The 16,636-nt window shown below is 61.1% G+C and overlaps 3 protein-coding genes across 5 annotated transcripts in view; 1 reads left to right on the forward strand and 2 right to left on the reverse strand.

Moving 5' to 3' along the window:
• Positions 1-2,671: 2,671 nt before the first annotated feature.
• Positions 2,672-9,410, reverse strand: ATP6V0B (ATPase H+ transporting V0 subunit b). The gene is made up of 8 exons (XM_074832211.1): positions 9,240-9,410; positions 6,137-6,185; positions 5,582-5,665; positions 5,038-5,115; positions 4,341-4,410; positions 3,952-4,003; positions 3,382-3,572; positions 2,672-2,998 (listed from the first exon to the last, which is right to left on the reverse strand). The coding sequence occupies exons 1-8, from the start codon at positions 9,304-9,306 to the stop codon at positions 2,972-2,974; spliced, it is 618 nt and encodes a 205-aa protein (XP_074688312.1). The 5' UTR covers positions 9,307-9,410; the 3' UTR covers positions 2,672-2,971.
• A 236-nt stretch (positions 9,411-9,646) lies between these two features.
• Positions 9,647-12,220, forward strand: DPH2 (diphthamide biosynthesis 2). The gene is made up of 6 exons (XM_074833231.1): positions 9,647-9,840; positions 9,921-10,033; positions 10,210-10,430; positions 10,627-11,265; positions 11,408-11,590; positions 11,687-12,220. Exons 1-6 carry the CDS (start codon positions 9,697-9,699, stop codon positions 11,815-11,817), a joined length of 1,431 nt encoding a protein of 476 aa, XP_074689332.1. The 5' UTR covers positions 9,647-9,696; the 3' UTR covers positions 11,818-12,220.
• Positions 12,221-12,713: 493 nt separating this feature from the next.
• The window catches only part of IPO13 (importin 13), a 31,691-nt gene continuing 27,768 nt past the window's right edge, over positions 12,714-16,636 (reverse strand). Inside the window, exons 16-20 of one of the 3 annotated variants that reach the window (XM_074832213.1) lie at positions 14,172-14,238; positions 13,946-14,004; positions 13,730-13,819; positions 13,393-13,574; positions 12,714-13,275 (exon numbers count right to left, since the gene is read on the reverse strand). In XM_074832213.1, the coding sequence (XP_074688314.1) occupies positions 13,176-13,275; positions 13,393-13,574; positions 13,730-13,819; positions 13,946-14,004; positions 14,172-14,238 (498 nt within the window). In that variant the 3' untranslated portion in view covers positions 12,714-13,175. Of the gene's footprint in view, positions 13,276-13,392; positions 13,575-13,729; positions 13,820-13,945; positions 14,005-14,171; positions 14,239-16,636 lie in introns of those variants that run through there. The other 2 variants (XM_074832214.1, XR_012624125.1) reach the window with 2 other exon arrangements.

Below are 16,636 nucleotides of genomic sequence, written 5' to 3' on the forward strand. Positions count from 1 at the left end.
CCGGCTCCGCCCGCCGCCGCCGCCGCACCGGGCGGGGCCGCCGCCGCCGCCCGCCCCGCGCTCCGGGACCGACCGCGCTGCCGCCGGGCGAGGGCAGCCCCGCGGGGACCGGGACCGCACGGATGCAAACACCAACCCCACCCGGGGACGCCCGATGCCCCCCGCTCCACCCCGAGATGTTCAGCCCTTGGCCGCAAGCGCGGCACCGCGGACCCTCCGAGCACTCCCGGGGACACGGGCTCTCGGTGTTTCTTCCTCCCCTTCTTCCCGGTGGGTTTTTGGCAGCGTGGGAGGCAGCGCTTTCACGGACCCACCCAGGGCGACCCGGGCGTCCCCAAGAGCCAGTGCTGGCTCAGCGCCCACCACAACCTAGTTGTGGCTCCTTTCTCCCCCCCACCCCCCCCTTTCCCTGTTTCATTGCTAGGAAACACCGAGAATTCCACTCTCCCTACCACAGCGGCACCACTGAAAGACCTTGGGCTGGTCCCACTGCACATTCGGCCCACCACGAGTAATTTTTGCTCCATCCGCAGCCTTTCCCTTCTTGCCAGCCACCCCATGGCATTGGTGCCCGTTTCGAGCAGCCCCTGCCTGCCGAGGCCTCTCCTCATGCCCGGTGCCTGGCCAACCACCCGAGCGGGGGCTTTCCCTCTGCCCCATGGCAGCTCCCTTCGTAAGGCAACCTTACAGCAGAGATTGGAGCAATACCCAACCAGCCCGGCCCTGCTCCACCCCTGCAAGCAAGCCCTGCTGAAAGCCGTCCAATTTCTGCCTTGGTTCAGCTCTTCAGCAAGTGGCATTTCCCCTGTGAGTACTTACAGGCAGCCACCAAGTCATCGTTCAACTCTCGCTGCTGCTGCTCCTAAATGAGACAAGGTGCAAGAGCCCCCCTTAAGCTTTTTCTCCATGCTTGAGCAGGAGGTATTCAGCACACCCAAGTCCTTGAACCCAAACACACACACCTAGAACAAGGGAGCGCAGGGTGAGCTCACCTCACCACAGCCAGCTGCGGGAAGTGAACTGTGGGCCACCCCGAGACCAGCCCTGGTGGGTCTTGTGCCCTCACAAAGGGCCCACAGGCAAGTCTGGAGCCCATTCCCCTGCTAAAGCCATGATAACACAGGCAAGATTTGGAGGGCGGAAAAGCACCTGGCAGCGCATGGATTTCTATCAAGGCAGGGAAGGGCAAGACCCATCCCTGAACAAGTGGGGTGTCTTTCCAGACAGTTGTTAACCAGGAAGATGATTAACCCACAGAGCAGCTCCTCTACCACTAATGCAGGTTCTCCAACCCCAGGCATCTCCTTCCTGAACACAGCCCCACAAGTTTGGCATGGGTCTGACAAGGTGGCCCTGCAGCTCCCAGGGGCTTTAGACGTCTCTGGCCTGCAGCACTGGCAATGCCAGAGGATGAGGGTACAGCGCTCATGCAGGACAGGCAGAACTCTGCCCACACCTGGCACCCTTTCTCCTGAGCAGGCAGGGCCCAGCCTGCATCCCTGCCATGACGTGGGGCACAGGGAGCTCTGCTGCAGCCTCCAGTCCTAGACAACAGCCAGCACGCAGCACAGCTAGCGGGAGCAGTGGCCTGATTTGCCCCAGCAGCCTTCCCACACCCAGGGCTGAAACACACTGCTGTCCCAAAACACCCCGGACGACGTGGAGCAAAGCCAGAAGACCGCCAGAGCTCGGAGAGGCTGTGCAGAGGCAGCTGCCCTAGTTCAAGGGCAAAAAAACCAGCAGGCGTGAACCCTTCCCTGGCTTCAGCAGCCCCACCACTGCCCCAGCCTGTTGCATCCAGGTGGGAAGAGAGATGGGCAGCTCCAGGCGTGCACCCGCTCTGACACAGCACTAACAGCACCAGGGGATCAATGCTTTCCCTACAAAAATGTACTGGCAGCACAGCAGGATGAGGGCCTTGTGCTGGATAAAGCAGACTGCAGAAGCATCGGCTCCAGGCTCTCTGCAGAGCAGAGGCAGGAGGACCTTGTTCTTTCCTTCCCCCAAGCAGCAGATGAGCTGCAGGCCCAGTTGTCCGCAGCCAGTTTCCCCGTGCTCTATTCACTACAGACAGGGAGAGGAGGGCAGAGCCAGCAGGAAGCATCCCCAGGCCTGGGACCTCTGCCAGGGCCCCCCAGAATAGCGGGGCACTGCAGACTGGAGAGCCCCAGCACCCAGCCAACAGAGCTGCTGGCTGGGGAACAGCCTTCGAAGGGGCAAAAGCTTTGCTCCTCTGCCCTTCTGAGGTTCCCCAGCTGCACAGTGAGGCTACGGACACTGTGTACACTCCCTCTGTGCTAAACCACCTGGGTGGGAGCCGAAAGGCCCAAACCAGCTTGCGCCTGTGCCTCCAGCGTGCCTTGCATGGGGCAGTGCCAGCCCTGGTAGGAGCCTGGCAGAGGCAGCGCAGAGCTGCCTGCTCCAGCAGCCTCCTACCTGCTCTGGGCAGCAAAGCAGAGCTCTGTGTTCCCACAGCCCAGAGGGTGGCTTCTTGCAGGCTGAGCAGGCAGCAGGGTTAACCCCACACAGGGAGGACAGCACCAGGTTCCTGGAGCAGGACAGAGACTTTGCCAGAGGCACAGAGAGGAATCTCCGAGCAGGGGGTCAGCCCAAATCAGCACCTGCTCTCTGCAAGCCTCCCCGGCACACACAGGGCAGAGGAAGAGCTGCATCCTTGGACGAGAACCATATTTATTTCACGGACACAGAATTGCACTGGTGGTCGATTCTACACACACCGGGACACGCAGCAGCAGGGCCCCGCAGGCTGGGCCAGGCCGCTGGGGGCAGAATTCACACAGAGAAATTTGTTTCTTCCAAGGGGCCGACTGATCGGCGGGATGGGGCTCTACACAGCCAGGCTCTGGTTCCTGCTGCTGGGCAGCTCCCGCCCCAGCCAAGGATAGAAACATTAAATAAGTATATACAGCACCTCTTGGGGCGGGCTGGAACAGGCTGGGTGGGACAGGGCTCAGTTGCCCATTTTTACTTTAGATGTCTAGAAAGAAAAAAAAGAGGTTAGGCCATGCCCTGCAAAACCCAGCCCAGCACCCCAGTCCCACCCAAGCACCTCGGGACTGTCCAGAAGCTGCAGACAGCTTATCAGCCCCACTGACAAGACACGAGCACCACACAGGGTGCACCCAAGGTGACACCCTCAGTGGCAGCTGCTCAGAGGGGCCATCAAAAGTTCACACTGCTGCAGATAGGGATGGTACACTGTGGGGAGAGCTGTGCCACCCCAAACCTTGCAAGCAGCCTCCTCACCCCAATGCAGAGGATTGTGCTGGAGCCCAGGTGTGTCTCCCTGGAGCTGAAGAGCACCCAGGGCGACAGGCACCTTGTGCTTACATAAGCCTAGTGGCCCTGGGAGGTGGGTACCTGCAGGATAGCAACGATGACTCCAAACAGCCCTATGGCACTGCCGAAGATCTCCACGATCAGGATCTTGACGAAGAGGCTGGCATTCTGGGCATCAGCCAGGGCAGCCCCGCTGCCCACGATGCCCACGCAGACCCCACAGAAGAGATTGCACAATCCCACGGTCAGGCCAGCCCCAAACATGGAGAAACCTGTGAGAGAGGAACACTGCAAGAGCAGGGGGTAACCCCCTTCCACCTGCACCCCAGCAGGGGGCACGCTGCAGCAGTTCTGCCTTGAGGTGACAGAAGACCTAGAGCTGCCAAGGACCAGCAGCGTTCTCCTGTTCGGGGAGCAGGACTGCTCCAGGGTGCACCCCAGCTCCCACAGGTGCCAGCAACCTGCCACCACTGGGCAGCACAGCCCAGCTGGGTGCAGGAGGGCCTGGAGAAGGTAACTAAAAAGCTGCTTTTTGGCAGAAGAGTCCCATGTCCTCCAGACACCTGCAGCAAGCCACAGGCAGGTCAGAAGGCAGCGGTCAGGGTGTGGCAATGCACACAGCAACAGCACCAGGGACTGAACAGTCCTTACCTGCGTGGTAGTTCCTGGCTCCAATTGTCTCTGGGGTGACTGCAGAGAAAGGCTGAGAGAAAGCACAGGGCCTGGGTTAGTGGCAAATCCATGGTCTCTGGGAGAGGCACCTGTCCCCGACACAGCGTGAGGCAGCCACATTTTGGCTAGGGCTGGTCCCTGACACCATGTCCCTGGGTGGCTTCACGACACCTGCCTTGGGCATGCTCCCCCAACCCACTCTTCAGCGTGGACAAGGGCCACCACAGAGACCACCAACCCAGGGGCTCCCAGAGCCACAACAGTGTCCAAAGTCCCCCACAGGGCCACCGCTCCCAACACTGGCCTGTGCCCATGCATGGCCCTGAGGCCAGTGCAGGGCTGACAGGGCAGCCCAGGTCCTCCCATACCTCAGCCATGTTACTGATGACAATCGCCATGATGATCCCATAGATGGCCACAGCCTCGCAGAAAATGATGCTGTGGGAGAAAGGCAAAGTCTGATCACAGTGCCTCAGTCAGTCTGACCACGCGTCCCAGGCTCTGCCCCACCGCGAGCAGCTCCCACCACTTCACGCCCAGCCATCAGCAGCCAGACCCTTCCACAGCCATATCTGAGCCTGCCCCAGTGCTGCCAAGGACAGAAAGGCAGTCCAGCCTACCCACTGCTTTGCTCTCAAACAAGGGGAGCTGCCAAACACAAAGGCTGGCTGCTAGTTGTGCTGTGCCACCCGAGTAAGCTGCGACGGCGCTGCGGGAAGCGGGTCCAGGGAGCCCTGTCCTCCAGCAGCCCCCTTCTGCTCCTTTGGGGAAGGGCTGTGCAAGGTCTGGCCAGGGGAACTCTGCCTGGGGCAGGAAGTGTGATGTCAGGGTGTTTGTTTTGAACACACTGGGCTCATTCACTGTGTGATATCACACAGTGACTCTTCAAAGCGGCACTCTGGCTCTTTTAGGGCTCTTTGTTTTGAAAGCAAACGGCGTCAGCGGCTCAGCAAGGAACAGTCTGTCAGCAGCACCCAGCTAGAGAGAGGACGGGAGCCTCTGCACCAGGCTGGGACCTGCCCGGCTCCAGCACGGCATGAGAACTAACTCCAGGTCTGTGCTTACCTGACCAGATTCTTGGTTTTGATCCGAGGGGCTTTGACTCCACCACCAATGATGCTGGAGCCCGTGATGTAAATCCCCCTGCGGCAGACAAGGGTGGTTGGTGGAGGGTCTGGCACTCGCAGAAGGATTCAATAGGGAAACCAGGATCTTCCAGCTGAGCAAAGAATCGAGCATGCAGCTGGGGGACACTGCAGACTTGACCTGTCCCACCCCCAGGGTACAAATGGTCCCAAGCTCCACCACCTACACCAACAGAGCTGCTGGGGCACAAGAGCCACCACTGCACAGCCTGGGCTCAGGAGTACGACTTCCAGAGAGTCAGGGACATCCCTGCCTCTCCACTGCCAGTGCAGCCTGTGAGGTGGTCTGCCCAGACCCCCCAGGAGCCCAGCAACCTGGCTCCACTGCTGTGGCGACCCACACAGCACCACACCCCTGCATGTACATGCTGTTCTGCCCCTGCCCTGCCGTGGGGAAACCACAGTGTATACACAGCTACCAAAGTGGGACAACAGGAGCCTGCTGAACAGTCAGCCCCACTCACCAGGCAGCTCCCACCACAGACAGGGAGATTGCCAGGCCAATGCCCAGGTTGGACCACATGAAGGGTGAGGTCTCCGTCAAGAACCTGGAGAGAAAGAAGTGCCCCGAGTTAGCATACAGGCTGAGCCCCCCTAGTCATGGTGCACAGCCCCAAAACAGGCACCCACCACCCAATCATGCAGCCCAAGATGGGTTGGGCACTGCCAGACAGTGGGACATGAAAGCCTCTCTCTGCCAGCCAGTAACCCAGGACCCTCACCTGCATGGACTGAGATCTTCCCCCCAAACTCTCACTGTGAGGGGAAGCCTGGGCTGGGAGAGGCGGTGGGAAGGGCAGTGATGGCTGCACCAAGACCCCATATGGAGCCAGCCACATGTACACGTGGGCTGCATCCATCCCGCCTCATGGAAAGCAGAGGCCCTGCTCACTGTAGCTCTCATTTCCCTGCGATGCAGTGACCACTGCTCGTTGCTCAAAAGCAAGTGCTGTTCCCTGCAGGCACTGCCAACACTGTCCACACAGCCCCGAGGATGCCAGAATTTACAGGGAACTCACCAGGCCACATCGAAGCGGAAGCCCAGGTCAAATATTGTGTAGCAGATCCCTGGAAAGCAAGAGCGACATGGGAACCTTCAGACAGGCACCAGCTACCAGCACTGCACTGCTGTTTCCTCCGCCACCTGCAAAGCCCCGGGGCAGAGGCCCAGGAGCACATGCAGGAGGGCTACTAGGAAGACTGGCTCAGGTGCCCTGAGCTGTGGGGCAGGGTGGCCCGCCAAAGTCCTGCCCCAGTGATTCCAGCACTCCCATATCAGTGCAGAGCAGAGACAGCCCAGACCTACCATACACCCAGACCCCATCCCAGTCTTCACCCAGAAGAGGATCGTGGTGGTTGTCGCACCCATCTTCTGTTCCCTGACCCTGCTGAGTGCCCACAGGCCATGCTGGGCAACAGGGGCTCAAGGGCAAACCAAAGGCCGGTGCCCCAGCACAGTCTCCATCTGCATCACCCAATGGCTCAGCTCCACTGGAGAGCCACAGCACCAGGTGATCTTCTGCAAGCCCTTCTCTCTCACAGGGAAGGCGAGAGGTGCGAGGCTGTGGCCTGACCATCATGTGCTGCTTCATCACCATCCCACCAGGGTCTGTGCTGCTTCCCAGGAGCCCATCAACACCAGAAGCTGCAGCTATCCCCCAGCACCCCCCTTCCCAAGGCTGTGGGTGTTCAAGATGTGCCTGCTGTCCTCAGTGTTTCCCCCAGGGTTAGTTATTTCCAGAGAAATTTGTACCCCAACACAGGCAGGAGACACCAAAGCACAGGCCTGAGAAACCCAGCAGAGCCCTTCCTTTCTAGGGATTACAAGGACAGCTTGCCCTGCTGTAACCCGAGTGCTCCTCTCCTGTGCTGAATCGCAGCCACGAGTCACACCCAGCAAGCAGCCCCGTGCAGCCCAAGCACACACAGAGGTGTTCTCACCGTAACCCTGCCCTGCTCTGAGCTCGTGAGTGGGAAACACAGCTGCAGACCAGAAGAGACACTTGCTCTTTGCATGGCTCGCAGAGCACAGCTGCAAGAGAGGGTGACCTGGCCCTAAGGAACAGATAAGTGCAGGCAGCATGGTACTGTCTGCTCCACACCAGATAAAGAGGGGGAAGGGATGGGTCTACCATTGCTGACTAGAACTAGTGGCTGTGTGACACCGGCCCCCCGTATGGCTGGGAAAAGTGGAAACCAGGAGACTTCTGAAACGCTTAAAAGCAGCAAAGAGGTCACTGCACCTGTTCCGCTGCTCCCTTCCCCCTAGAGTTGCAGCCTGAAGGCAGGGGGTGATGGCAAACTGGTAATGTGCCCAGCAGCAATACAGGGGCAGGACCATGTGCCCCAGGTCAGAGGAGCCCTTCCCTGTCCAACTCATCCCATGGGATGGCCTTGGCGCGGCAGCGTAGGGAGACCTGCCAGCCTTGCAGCAGGGATGTCCCCATCATCCCTATATGCTAAACCCCTCCACACGTAACTCAGGGCTCAGCACCACACGCACCACAAGAACATACAAGCACTGCCAGGCGAGCTGGCCCTGAAATGGGAAGTGGTAATGCCACTCCCACCCACAGAACTGGGGTGTCCCCTGTCTCCTGCTGTGACACACGCAAACAAGGAACAGTGCCACCACAGCCAGGGAGCACAGAGGGAGGCCACTTCCCAGCCTGCACACCCAGCAACCTTCAGGGATGATCTCTACGGTGCTGGGCCCGGCTGGTCTGTGACTTGTGTTTTGGCTTTGCTGCTTGGCTGCCAGAGCAGGAACTGAACCCAGCCAGCCTCAGCCGCCCCCACTCCCCAGGAGTGGTAAAGAAGAGCTACAACCGGCTCAGGGCAGATCCTCAGGGCACCTTCCATTTCTTCAAGAGCAGTGTAGCCTTGGATTCATAGACAAAAGAAAGAGTGAAAGATGCTTGTGAGCTCTGGCTCCCAGCCCTGCAGCCAGAAGGACAGAAAAGAGCTGGGGCAGCAGGACTGGAGCACCAAAGCAGGGCTCAGGACAAGGAGGGAAAGCACAGAGAGGCACCACTACAACACCACGCAGAATGAGACCGCTTCCTGCTCACGCCTTCCCAAAAGGGGATTGCAACAGGGCAGAGGAAATTGCGAGCATCTCAGCTCGTCGAGATTTTCCAACAGTCTCAAGTTCACAGTGTGCATCTGCACTGGTGCAGGCTGCATGACTCAAAGAGCCCAGTAAGGCAGCCCTGGGCCCAGCACTGGGTTCATCAGGCCCTGGAAACACGAGGGAGTGAGCCAGCCTTCATTTCTGACTCAGTCTCTCCCCTCACCCAAATGCTGAGGCAGGAGCCAAGGTCTCCCCAGTCTCTGCCTGGCTCGTGGTCACTTCACTCTGTGCTGAAAGAGGAAATAACCAATAGCTCCGGCATAAAACTTTCCTGCTACCTCTTGCATATTAATCCCATTCTCAGTGCTGCTGAGCCCAACACCATCAGCAGCAGAGCCTGGGCTGTCACAAGCTGCAACACAGCCATGCATCAGCTCTGCAATCATCAAGACAAACTTGCACGTTTGTTTATGCTGCCACAGCTTGGCAAAGCGGGAGGTCGATCTCCTCCATCCATGGGACATCAGCTGTCACAGCCTGAAAAACCAGGCACCTGCCTTTACTTCCCCTGATCTGCCAAATCCAAACAGAACCCTTGACTAGCACCAGTACCTTTCCGCTCTCGCATACAGAGAAGTGACTGCTGAAGCCGGAGAGGCTCCAAGCGCTGAAAGCTGCGCATCCAACAGCGCACTGCTGGGGGTCCAGCCCCTCTGAGGGAGCACCCAGGGGGTGATGTCCTGGCTGAGGAGCCCCACAGGAGCCCTCCCGGTGCCACGGCAGGCCACGAGCCACCAGGGCACTGACAACCTCGCACCTCCTCGACCCCCGCCTCCCTTTTCCACGCCACAGCAAACCCTCCAGCCCCTCTCCGGCAAGGGAGCAGCCAGCGCGGACACTGGCCCGAACTCCAGTCTCCCCTCAGGCCCACAGCCCCTTCCTGCCCCACGGCCCAGCCCTGTAACCCACCGCCCTCTGCCCCTCAGCCCAGCCCTCTCCGTGACCCGCGGCCCGGCGCCGGCCCCCCCGCCCGCCGTCCCGGCGCTGACCGACGCCCAGCATCGTGGTCCAGAAGGCGAGGCCGAGCCCCGAGTACAGCAGCGCGAGCCCCGTCATGGCGGCAGCGGCGCGGGACGGAACCGAGCGGTCCGACCGGGCGCGAGCGCGTCACCTGACCCGCGTGGAACACGTGAGCGGAACCGCAGCGCCCGAGAGGAAGTAACGACGTGCCACCGCCTCCACCGCGCCCGCTTATTGGCTGCCCGGCCTGACTGCCGCGAGGGAACTACATAGACCATAATGCACCGCGACAGGAGCATCTTTCCATTGGCTGTCCTTCCCAGCCCCGCCCTGCCGTGAAGCGCGATAGGCTCCGCTCCGCCAGGGGCGGGATTTCCGGGATCAGGGAGGGCGGTGCCTAATTCTGATTGGCCGACTCCTCGCCCCAGCCCGGAAGCGGGCGCAGGGGTCCCGCGTGGCGGGCCTGACCCCCGACCCCGCGGCGCCATGGCAACGGCCTTCAGCAGCGATGGGGAGGCCGCGCTGCGGCGGGAGCTGGGCCCGGCGGCGGCGGCCCCGCGGGGGGAGCTCGACGGCTTCTACGAGATGGGCCGAGCCGCCGCCTTCGTGCGGGGCGGCGGGTTCCGCAAGGTGAGCGGGGCCGGGGGTGGAGCAGGGCCGGGGGCTGTGGGCCGCCCCTCCCCGGTGCCTTACTCCGTGTTTCCCCCCAGGTCGCCCTCCAGTTCCCTGATGGGCTCCTGGCGGACGCGGCGGCGGTGGCGGCCCGGATGGAGGCGGCGACCGGGGCCGAGATGTACATCCTGGGAGACACCACGTACGGCAGGTCGGTGTGGGGTCGTGTGGGGTGTCCGGGGGTGCCTCCATGGGCAGGAACAGGGCTGCTCATCCCCAGCCTGACAGGGCCGAGGGTCAGAGCCGCTCGGGTTGGGGACAGCAGTGCCAGGGAGGAGGAAGAGCTCCGTGGTGCAGAGCCCGTCTGACACCGGGTCTTCCCCGCAGCTGCTGTGTGGACGAAGTGGCCGCCGAGCACGCGGGTGCCGAGGCGGTGCTGCACTACGGCCCGGCCTGCCTCAGCCCCTGCAGAAAGCTCCCGGTGCTGCACATCTTCGGGCAGCAGCCCCTGGACGTCGGGTGTTGCGCAGAGGCCTTCCGGGAGCTCTACCCCGACCGGCAGAGCCGTGTGGTGGTGCTGAACGATGTGGTCTATGCCCATGCGATGGGTGAGTGCTCTGGGGCAGGGAGTGGGACTCTGGCAGTGCTCAGAGCCCTGCAGAGCTGCCAGGGGGAGAGGCAGCAGCAGGCAGGCAGGCAGTCCGCAGCCTTGATTCTGTCCTCTCCTCTCTCCTAATCTGCTGTCCCACCTTCTGCAGGACGCGTCTGTGGCCCTCTTTCATTGTCACTCCTCTCTCCCTTCAGGTGAGCTGGAGCAGCAGTTGTGCCCCGAATACCTTAATGTTGTCTTCTCCAGGGTGGTGTGTGGGGACCCTCCTGGCCCCACACCGCCCGGGGAGGTGCGGCAGTTTGGTCGCCAGTTCCCGGTGGAGGCACCGGGAGGGCTGCAGGACTACGCCATGTTCTACGTGGGAGCTGAGGGCCTGGCCCTCACCAGCTTCATGCTGACCTGGAACCGGTGCCCCTTCAGTTCCTTTGACCCTGCCACCGGCTGCGGCCGCCATGAGACCTTCAACGTCAACCGGGCCCTGATGCGACGCCTCTACCTGGTGGAGCGGGCCCGGGACGCCCATGTGGTGGGCATCCTGGTGGGCACCCTTGGCGTGGCAGGCTACCTGGCCGTGCTGCAGCACCTCCGGGAGCTTCTGCACAGGGCTGGCAAGCGCAGCTACACGCTGGCTGTGGGGAAGCCAAACCCCGCCAAGCTGGCCAACTTCCTGGAGGTGGACATTTTTGTCCTGGTGGCCTGTGCTCAGAACTCCCTGTTGGACTCTAGTGATTTCTACCGGCCTGTTGTCACCCCCTACGAGCTGGAGCTGGCCTGTAACCCAGCCCGTGAATGGACGGGGAACTACCTCACTGACTTCCGAGACCTGCTGCCAGGTAATGCTAGGAACCAGCCGCCCAACACCCTCCTGGGGCGCATCCTGCCCCGTTCCCCTTCCTGGAGGCCACGGTTGCCCTGGCTCTGCACCAGCCAGAGGATAGATGTGAGTACCAGGCTGATGTTACTGTCTCCCGGCAGGTGCCTGTGCTCACGTTGAGCTCCCACCGGCTGTCCCTGCAGCAGAGGCTGTTCCTGACATCTCGCTGATCACGGGGGAGATGCGTGCTGCCCACCTCTGTGACCCCCCAGCCCCCCAGCTGCCCAGCACCGTCCTGGCCTGCAGGGACCAGACACGGGCCCTCGCGGAGATCAGCCCTGCTGGTTTGTGATTTGGTTTCGTGGTGGGGCTGAGCCCCGGTGCAGGGGCAGTGTTGCCTCCCTGCTCCCAGTAACAATTTCCTTTCTCTCTCCTCCCAGCCTCCTTCCTGGACTCCCGCAGCTGGCGGGGCCTGGAGCAGCAGCTGGGGCAGACCCCTGTCTCCAAGGCTGTGCAGGGCCGACGAGGGATTGCCATTGCCTATGAGGACGAGGGGCGTGAGCAATCCTGATTCGGCAGGAGCAGCGGGTGCACAGGGGCCCGGGGGTCGCCTGCCGCTGGCTGTCAGACCCATGAGGGTCTCATGAGGGTCCGGACCAGCCACCCGCTGGCCCCATACTGGATGCGGCTGTGGGTCAGTAGTGCTATGGTGGGAGAGCAGGAGTTGCATGTGTGTTTGGGGGTGCTTGCGTCACCCTGGGGCTCATGGCCAGGGCAGTGGCAGGCCAGGAGAGGTGCTTGGCCCAGAGGGCTCCCCGCTCCAGGGCAGCTTTGGCCCTCCGTGGAAAGGTCACAGCTTCACACAAGCCAACAGCACCAGGACTTGAGGCTTTTGTGGGCTACTGCTGCTAACTAAAGCTGAACTGAAAAGGACTCGTGAGTGAATCATCTTCTAGAATAAAACATGGGCTGAGGAGCGCAGACTGGGGTCCCAGAGTCAAAGTACAGATAGATGGTGGTGTGCACTTGGTTGTGCACACTTGTTAGTGCACTTGGGTGTTGCACAGGGTTAAAAATGACCCAAGAGAAAACCAGAACTGGGACCCCCCAGAAACAGAAGTGCGTTCACAGGCTGGGCTGGGGAGCTGAGGCAAAGCGCAGAGGGCTTCAACTGTGAGCAAGGCCCTCACCTGCTGTGATGCCCAGGAGCGGGGTGCACACACACTGTGCTGCAGGGAGGACCCTGCGTTCGGCGGGGATGGAGTCTGGCCCCTCTCACGTGGGGCAGGACCGTTTCTGCTCTGTGAGCTGCTCCATGCCGGGCGGGGGAAGCAGAGGGGACTCGTTTTTGCCATCCCTCAGGAGGCTTTGAGGCATCCCAGCCTTGATTCAGCCTCCTCCACTGGGCTCTTCCCCAGAGGCAAGGGGCAGGCAAAATCCAGGCACCGCAAAAATGACAGCCACAACATAGAAATATTCTTAATATAATTAGGTGCAGGGCCTCCCCCCTCCCAACCACACACGTACAAACGAGCAGGGGGCGAGCCCCCCCTGCCCAGCCAGCCACTGCTGTGGGCACAGGGGCAGCCTCCCCACCATGGGGCACGGGCACCCGCGGGGAAGGGCTGGTAGCCCCGGCACGGGGCAGTCCGTGCTGGGACAGTCCTGCCCAGGCTTTGCCCCCCCGCGCCACCGCCTCCTGCAGCCGGCACTCCCGTCCCCTGCGAGGGGGGAGCATGCTGGGGGAAACAAAGATGCTGACACCGAGATGCGGCCACCAAATCTAGCTGAGGAGCGTCCTGAGTGGGTTAATTCTAGGTGGAGGGTTATTCTACGAGCCGTACTGCAGCAGGGCGGGGAGGATGAGGGGGGGCTTCCTTGCGGGGAAGAGCTGGTCCGGGCAAATTGTCCGCGGTCCTGGCCAGGTGCTCAGTAGTCTGCTGTGTACTCCGTGCCGTGCAGCCCTCGGCACAGCAGGGTGAACTCCTTCACCATCTCCTTCACTCGCCGCTTGTTCACACGCTCTCTGCTAAGACAGAGGGAGGGGACAAACATGAAGCAGGAGGGACATGCCAGGCCATGCAAGGGTGGGGGGGTATTCCCACAGCGCATGGGGCACAGCCGCCCCAGGGAGGGGTGCACGAACCTGAGGATCTGCTGGCTGAAGGTCTCCTTCTGCTCAGGGCTGACGCGGGCTGAGGGGAAGCCATCCTGCTGCATGGCCTCCTTGATCCAGACGCTCAGGTAGCTGAAGCAGTGCTTGTTCAAGGCAAAGAGGATTTCTGCGAAGTGATCCATGAGGCTGCGGGAAGCCTGGCCGCCGACACCCTGCCACCGAGCAGACAGACCCCGCTGAGCCCCTGGTGTCACCCTGCCAGCACCCACCCACACTGCCGGGCTCTCTGGCCCCAGCTCTGCAGACATGCTGCTCGGGAACAGAGCCCACAGCTGCCCGGGGAGTCCGCGGTCCCAGCGTCTCTCACCTCCAGCACTGCCTGCAGCAGCACTTTGCCGTTCTCATGCACGACCTGTCCCACAGGGGCGATCTCTCCGCAGCGGGGCAGCAGCTCCGTCTGCAACACAGAGCCCAGCCCGCTCAGTGCCGGAGCCAGCTCCGCACTGCAGCGCTGTTGCCCAACCTGCAGCCCCACTCCTGCCCTCCCAGCTCTCAGGGGGCTGCACGATGCCACGATACTCACAAAAAAGCCACAGGATGCTTTGACTGTTGGGGCCTCAGGGAACTTGAGCGAAAGGACACCTGCGGGCAGAAATCGCTCGGGTTAGCAGCCAGGAACACCGCACACCACCCCAAATCAGCCTTGTGGTCCCCAGCTTTTGGCTGGTCTGCACCTGGCTCCGCAGGAGGAGCAGGCTGGCTTCTCTGCAGAGCAGTTTCGAGCGCGCGCCCGTGCCAGTGGTACTCACCACACTGAAACACTGCTTTGACATCCAGGTTGCTACACAGGAAGAGGTCCGGCTTCCTTTTCAGAGCCTGCAAGGCACACAGACAGGCAGCATAAACCCAGCGCTGCAGAGGCAGCCAGGAAACCTCCAAGGAACCCGGTGCCCCAGACAGCCTCTGCCTGGATGCACACTTACCTGGGCACACCCACGGTAAACAGCAGATTCACACAGTACAGCAGGAATCCATCACTTTTCCCCCCACCAAGAAAATATCAAGCAAACAGCCAGGTGGTTTGCTATGCTCAGGGACTGCCAAACCCAGGACCTGAGGCTGGATGCCATGGCGGTGTACACACAAATGCTTCAGACACAGAGATGGGACAGAGGGCTCCTGTCCCACCAGAACAGGCCAGGCAGTGGCAGCACTCCCAGGACAAGGGCAGCCATGTGGGGCCCAGCAGAGAGCAGCCACCTCTGTGCTTTGCTCCATTCCTCTTGAAGAAGCTGGCATCCCTGGGGTCACAGCAACTGGTTCAAGCAGTAACCCCACACTGGACCAGTAGCTCGCTCTGGTTGGGCTCTAGGGCACCGATGATGAGATGCCAACACTGCTTGGCAGTGGCTGAGCAGCAAGTCTGAGATCAGAAAAGCTTTGGGTTTTTTTCTGCCACACAGCAATCCCACCAGCCTTTGTGGAGGTCAGGCACTGCTGCCAAGGACCCCTGAGCTGTGGCACCTCATGCAGTGGCTTGGTCCCCCCTGTGCTGGCCCTGGGCAGTCACTGGACAGAGATGTTTCAGCCTGCACCCTCCACTCTATGGGAAGGGTTTCTGCCCTGCCACATAACGCAGCCATGTCTGTGCCCTGCCAACTGTGCCACTTTGCCCACTGCTGCGGGCCAGCACTGCGGATGGCAGCCACAGCTCCTGCCCTGCTGTCACTGTAACACTGGTGACAGCAGCCACAGCACTGGAGTGGCCCCACTCTTGTGCCTGGAGCTTGGAGAGCAGGATACCAGGGCAGGCAGCCCTTGGGCTGAGCTGCGTGCAGGGCCACTGCTGCCCTCGGAGCCCGCTCCCAGGAATGAAAGCAGGGACAGCTTTCAGCCAGCAGCACCCAGGACACATGGCCACCTGCCCACAGCCACGATCTCTACTTGAAGCAAACCAGACATTTCCCACCCCTTCTCCTCAAGGGAAAGCCCACAGCCATCTGCCCAGTGCAGAGAACATATGCTGGAGACCAAGAAGCTAGGGAGTTTCAGGGTTACCCCATCTCCTTTCTGACCCTTTGTATCACACACTGCAAGAGAGGACTCGGGTTTGGGCACTGAAGGCATGGCTGTACCAGGTGGAGATGGCACAATGGCAGGGACCTGCCTCCCTGCTAGATGCAAGCAGAGACCTTCACAGGGGCAATCGGGCCACAACACACCTGTGTGTATATATACAGGCTGTGTGCACTATCCCTCCTGACACGCTAGCACCACCTTCAGAAGGCTAGCTAGTGGCTGGGCAATGGTCTAGAAATACATCCACTCATTGCGGCTGCCGCTGTCTAGTCAGCCCCATACTGCACAAACACTTGCAAAAGACATAGTTTTAGCCATGGGAGACTATCCCCACTGGGGCCCTGGTGTGGGCTCCAGAGCAGTTGGCTCCTGTGATACCACTCGGCTGCAGGTTCCTCTACCCTGCCTGTCCAAGACAGCTGGTTTTAACCCAAGTCCTGCATGCTACAAGACTGGTCAGCTGGCACAAGAGTCTTCCAGCATGCTCAGATTGCTACCTACCTGCAGGGTGCTTCTCCCAGCCACACCAGACCCGCAGCAGGCAGAGCCCCCCAAGCTCTCCTGCAGACTCGCTGCAGCAGCTGTTCCTCACTCTGCCAGTGCCACGGGGGAAAGCGTGACAATACTGAGAGGGCTCCTTCCTGCAGTGCACCTCCACCAAGGGAAGCAGAACCCAATCTGGGTGCACGCGCACATGTCTGATGTAGACAGAGTTGCTTTTTACCCCCATGAGATGGGGCCCTGTGGAGCTTCTCCCATCAGCAAGTAGTACCAGGTAGGTCCAGCTGCTCTTTCCCAGCACCCTGCTGCAGCTCCGGGGCCTCTTACTGCCAGCCTCTCCTCCCTGTCTCCTGCCAGAGCAGCTCTGCTCACATGTTCTGGGATGGGGACAGAGCTTTAAATGCTTTCAAATGTCCCCCCAACATCCTCTGCTGCAGCAGCCACTGCAGAGGTAGGCATTGGCTCTCTGGTGAGGGCTGTCCTGCAGGCTGGTGCAGAAAGGACATTGGGTTCTCCACAGCAGTTGGGAGACCCCCAGACAGGTCTTCAGAGCAGGCTCTTCTGTGCCTGGCTCTTCAGCAGCAGGTGGGCATGGAAGGGACATCGAAGCCCACTCCTCCAGCAGACAGGGGACAGTGCAGGGCTGCATGGCCAGTTCCTGCAGCTCTCCAGAACACACAGAGGAGCCCTGCGG

This window comes from Strix aluco, chromosome 8, assembly GCF_031877795.1.
Source record: "Strix aluco isolate bStrAlu1 chromosome 8, bStrAlu1.hap1, whole genome shotgun sequence".
Lineage (NCBI taxonomy): Eukaryota > Metazoa > Chordata > Aves > Strigiformes > Strigidae > Strix > Strix aluco.

Coding starts and splice junctions, on each gene's coding strand:
- ATP6V0B (XM_074832211.1), bottom strand. CDS start 9,306: ATGACGGGGCTCGCGCTGCTGTACTCGGGGCTCGGCCTCGCCTTCTGG. Junction 6,186..9,239: donor GACCACGATGCTGGGCGTCG/GTCAGCGCCGGG, acceptor CTTGCTTTCCAG/GGATCTGCTACACAATATTT. Junction 5,116..5,581: donor TCTGTGGTGGGAGCTGCCTG/GTGAGTGGGGCT, acceptor TGTCTGCCGCAG/GGGGATTTACATCACGGGCT.
- DPH2 (XM_074833231.1), top strand. CDS start 9,697: ATGGCAACGGCCTTCAGCAGCGATGGGGAGGCCGCGCTGCGGCGGGAG. Junction 9,841..9,920: donor GGGGCGGCGGGTTCCGCAAG/GTGAGCGGGGCC, acceptor GTTTCCCCCCAG/GTCGCCCTCCAGTTCCCTGA. Junction 10,034..10,209: donor GGAGACACCACGTACGGCAG/GTCGGTGTGGGG, acceptor TCTTCCCCGCAG/CTGCTGTGTGGACGAAGTGG.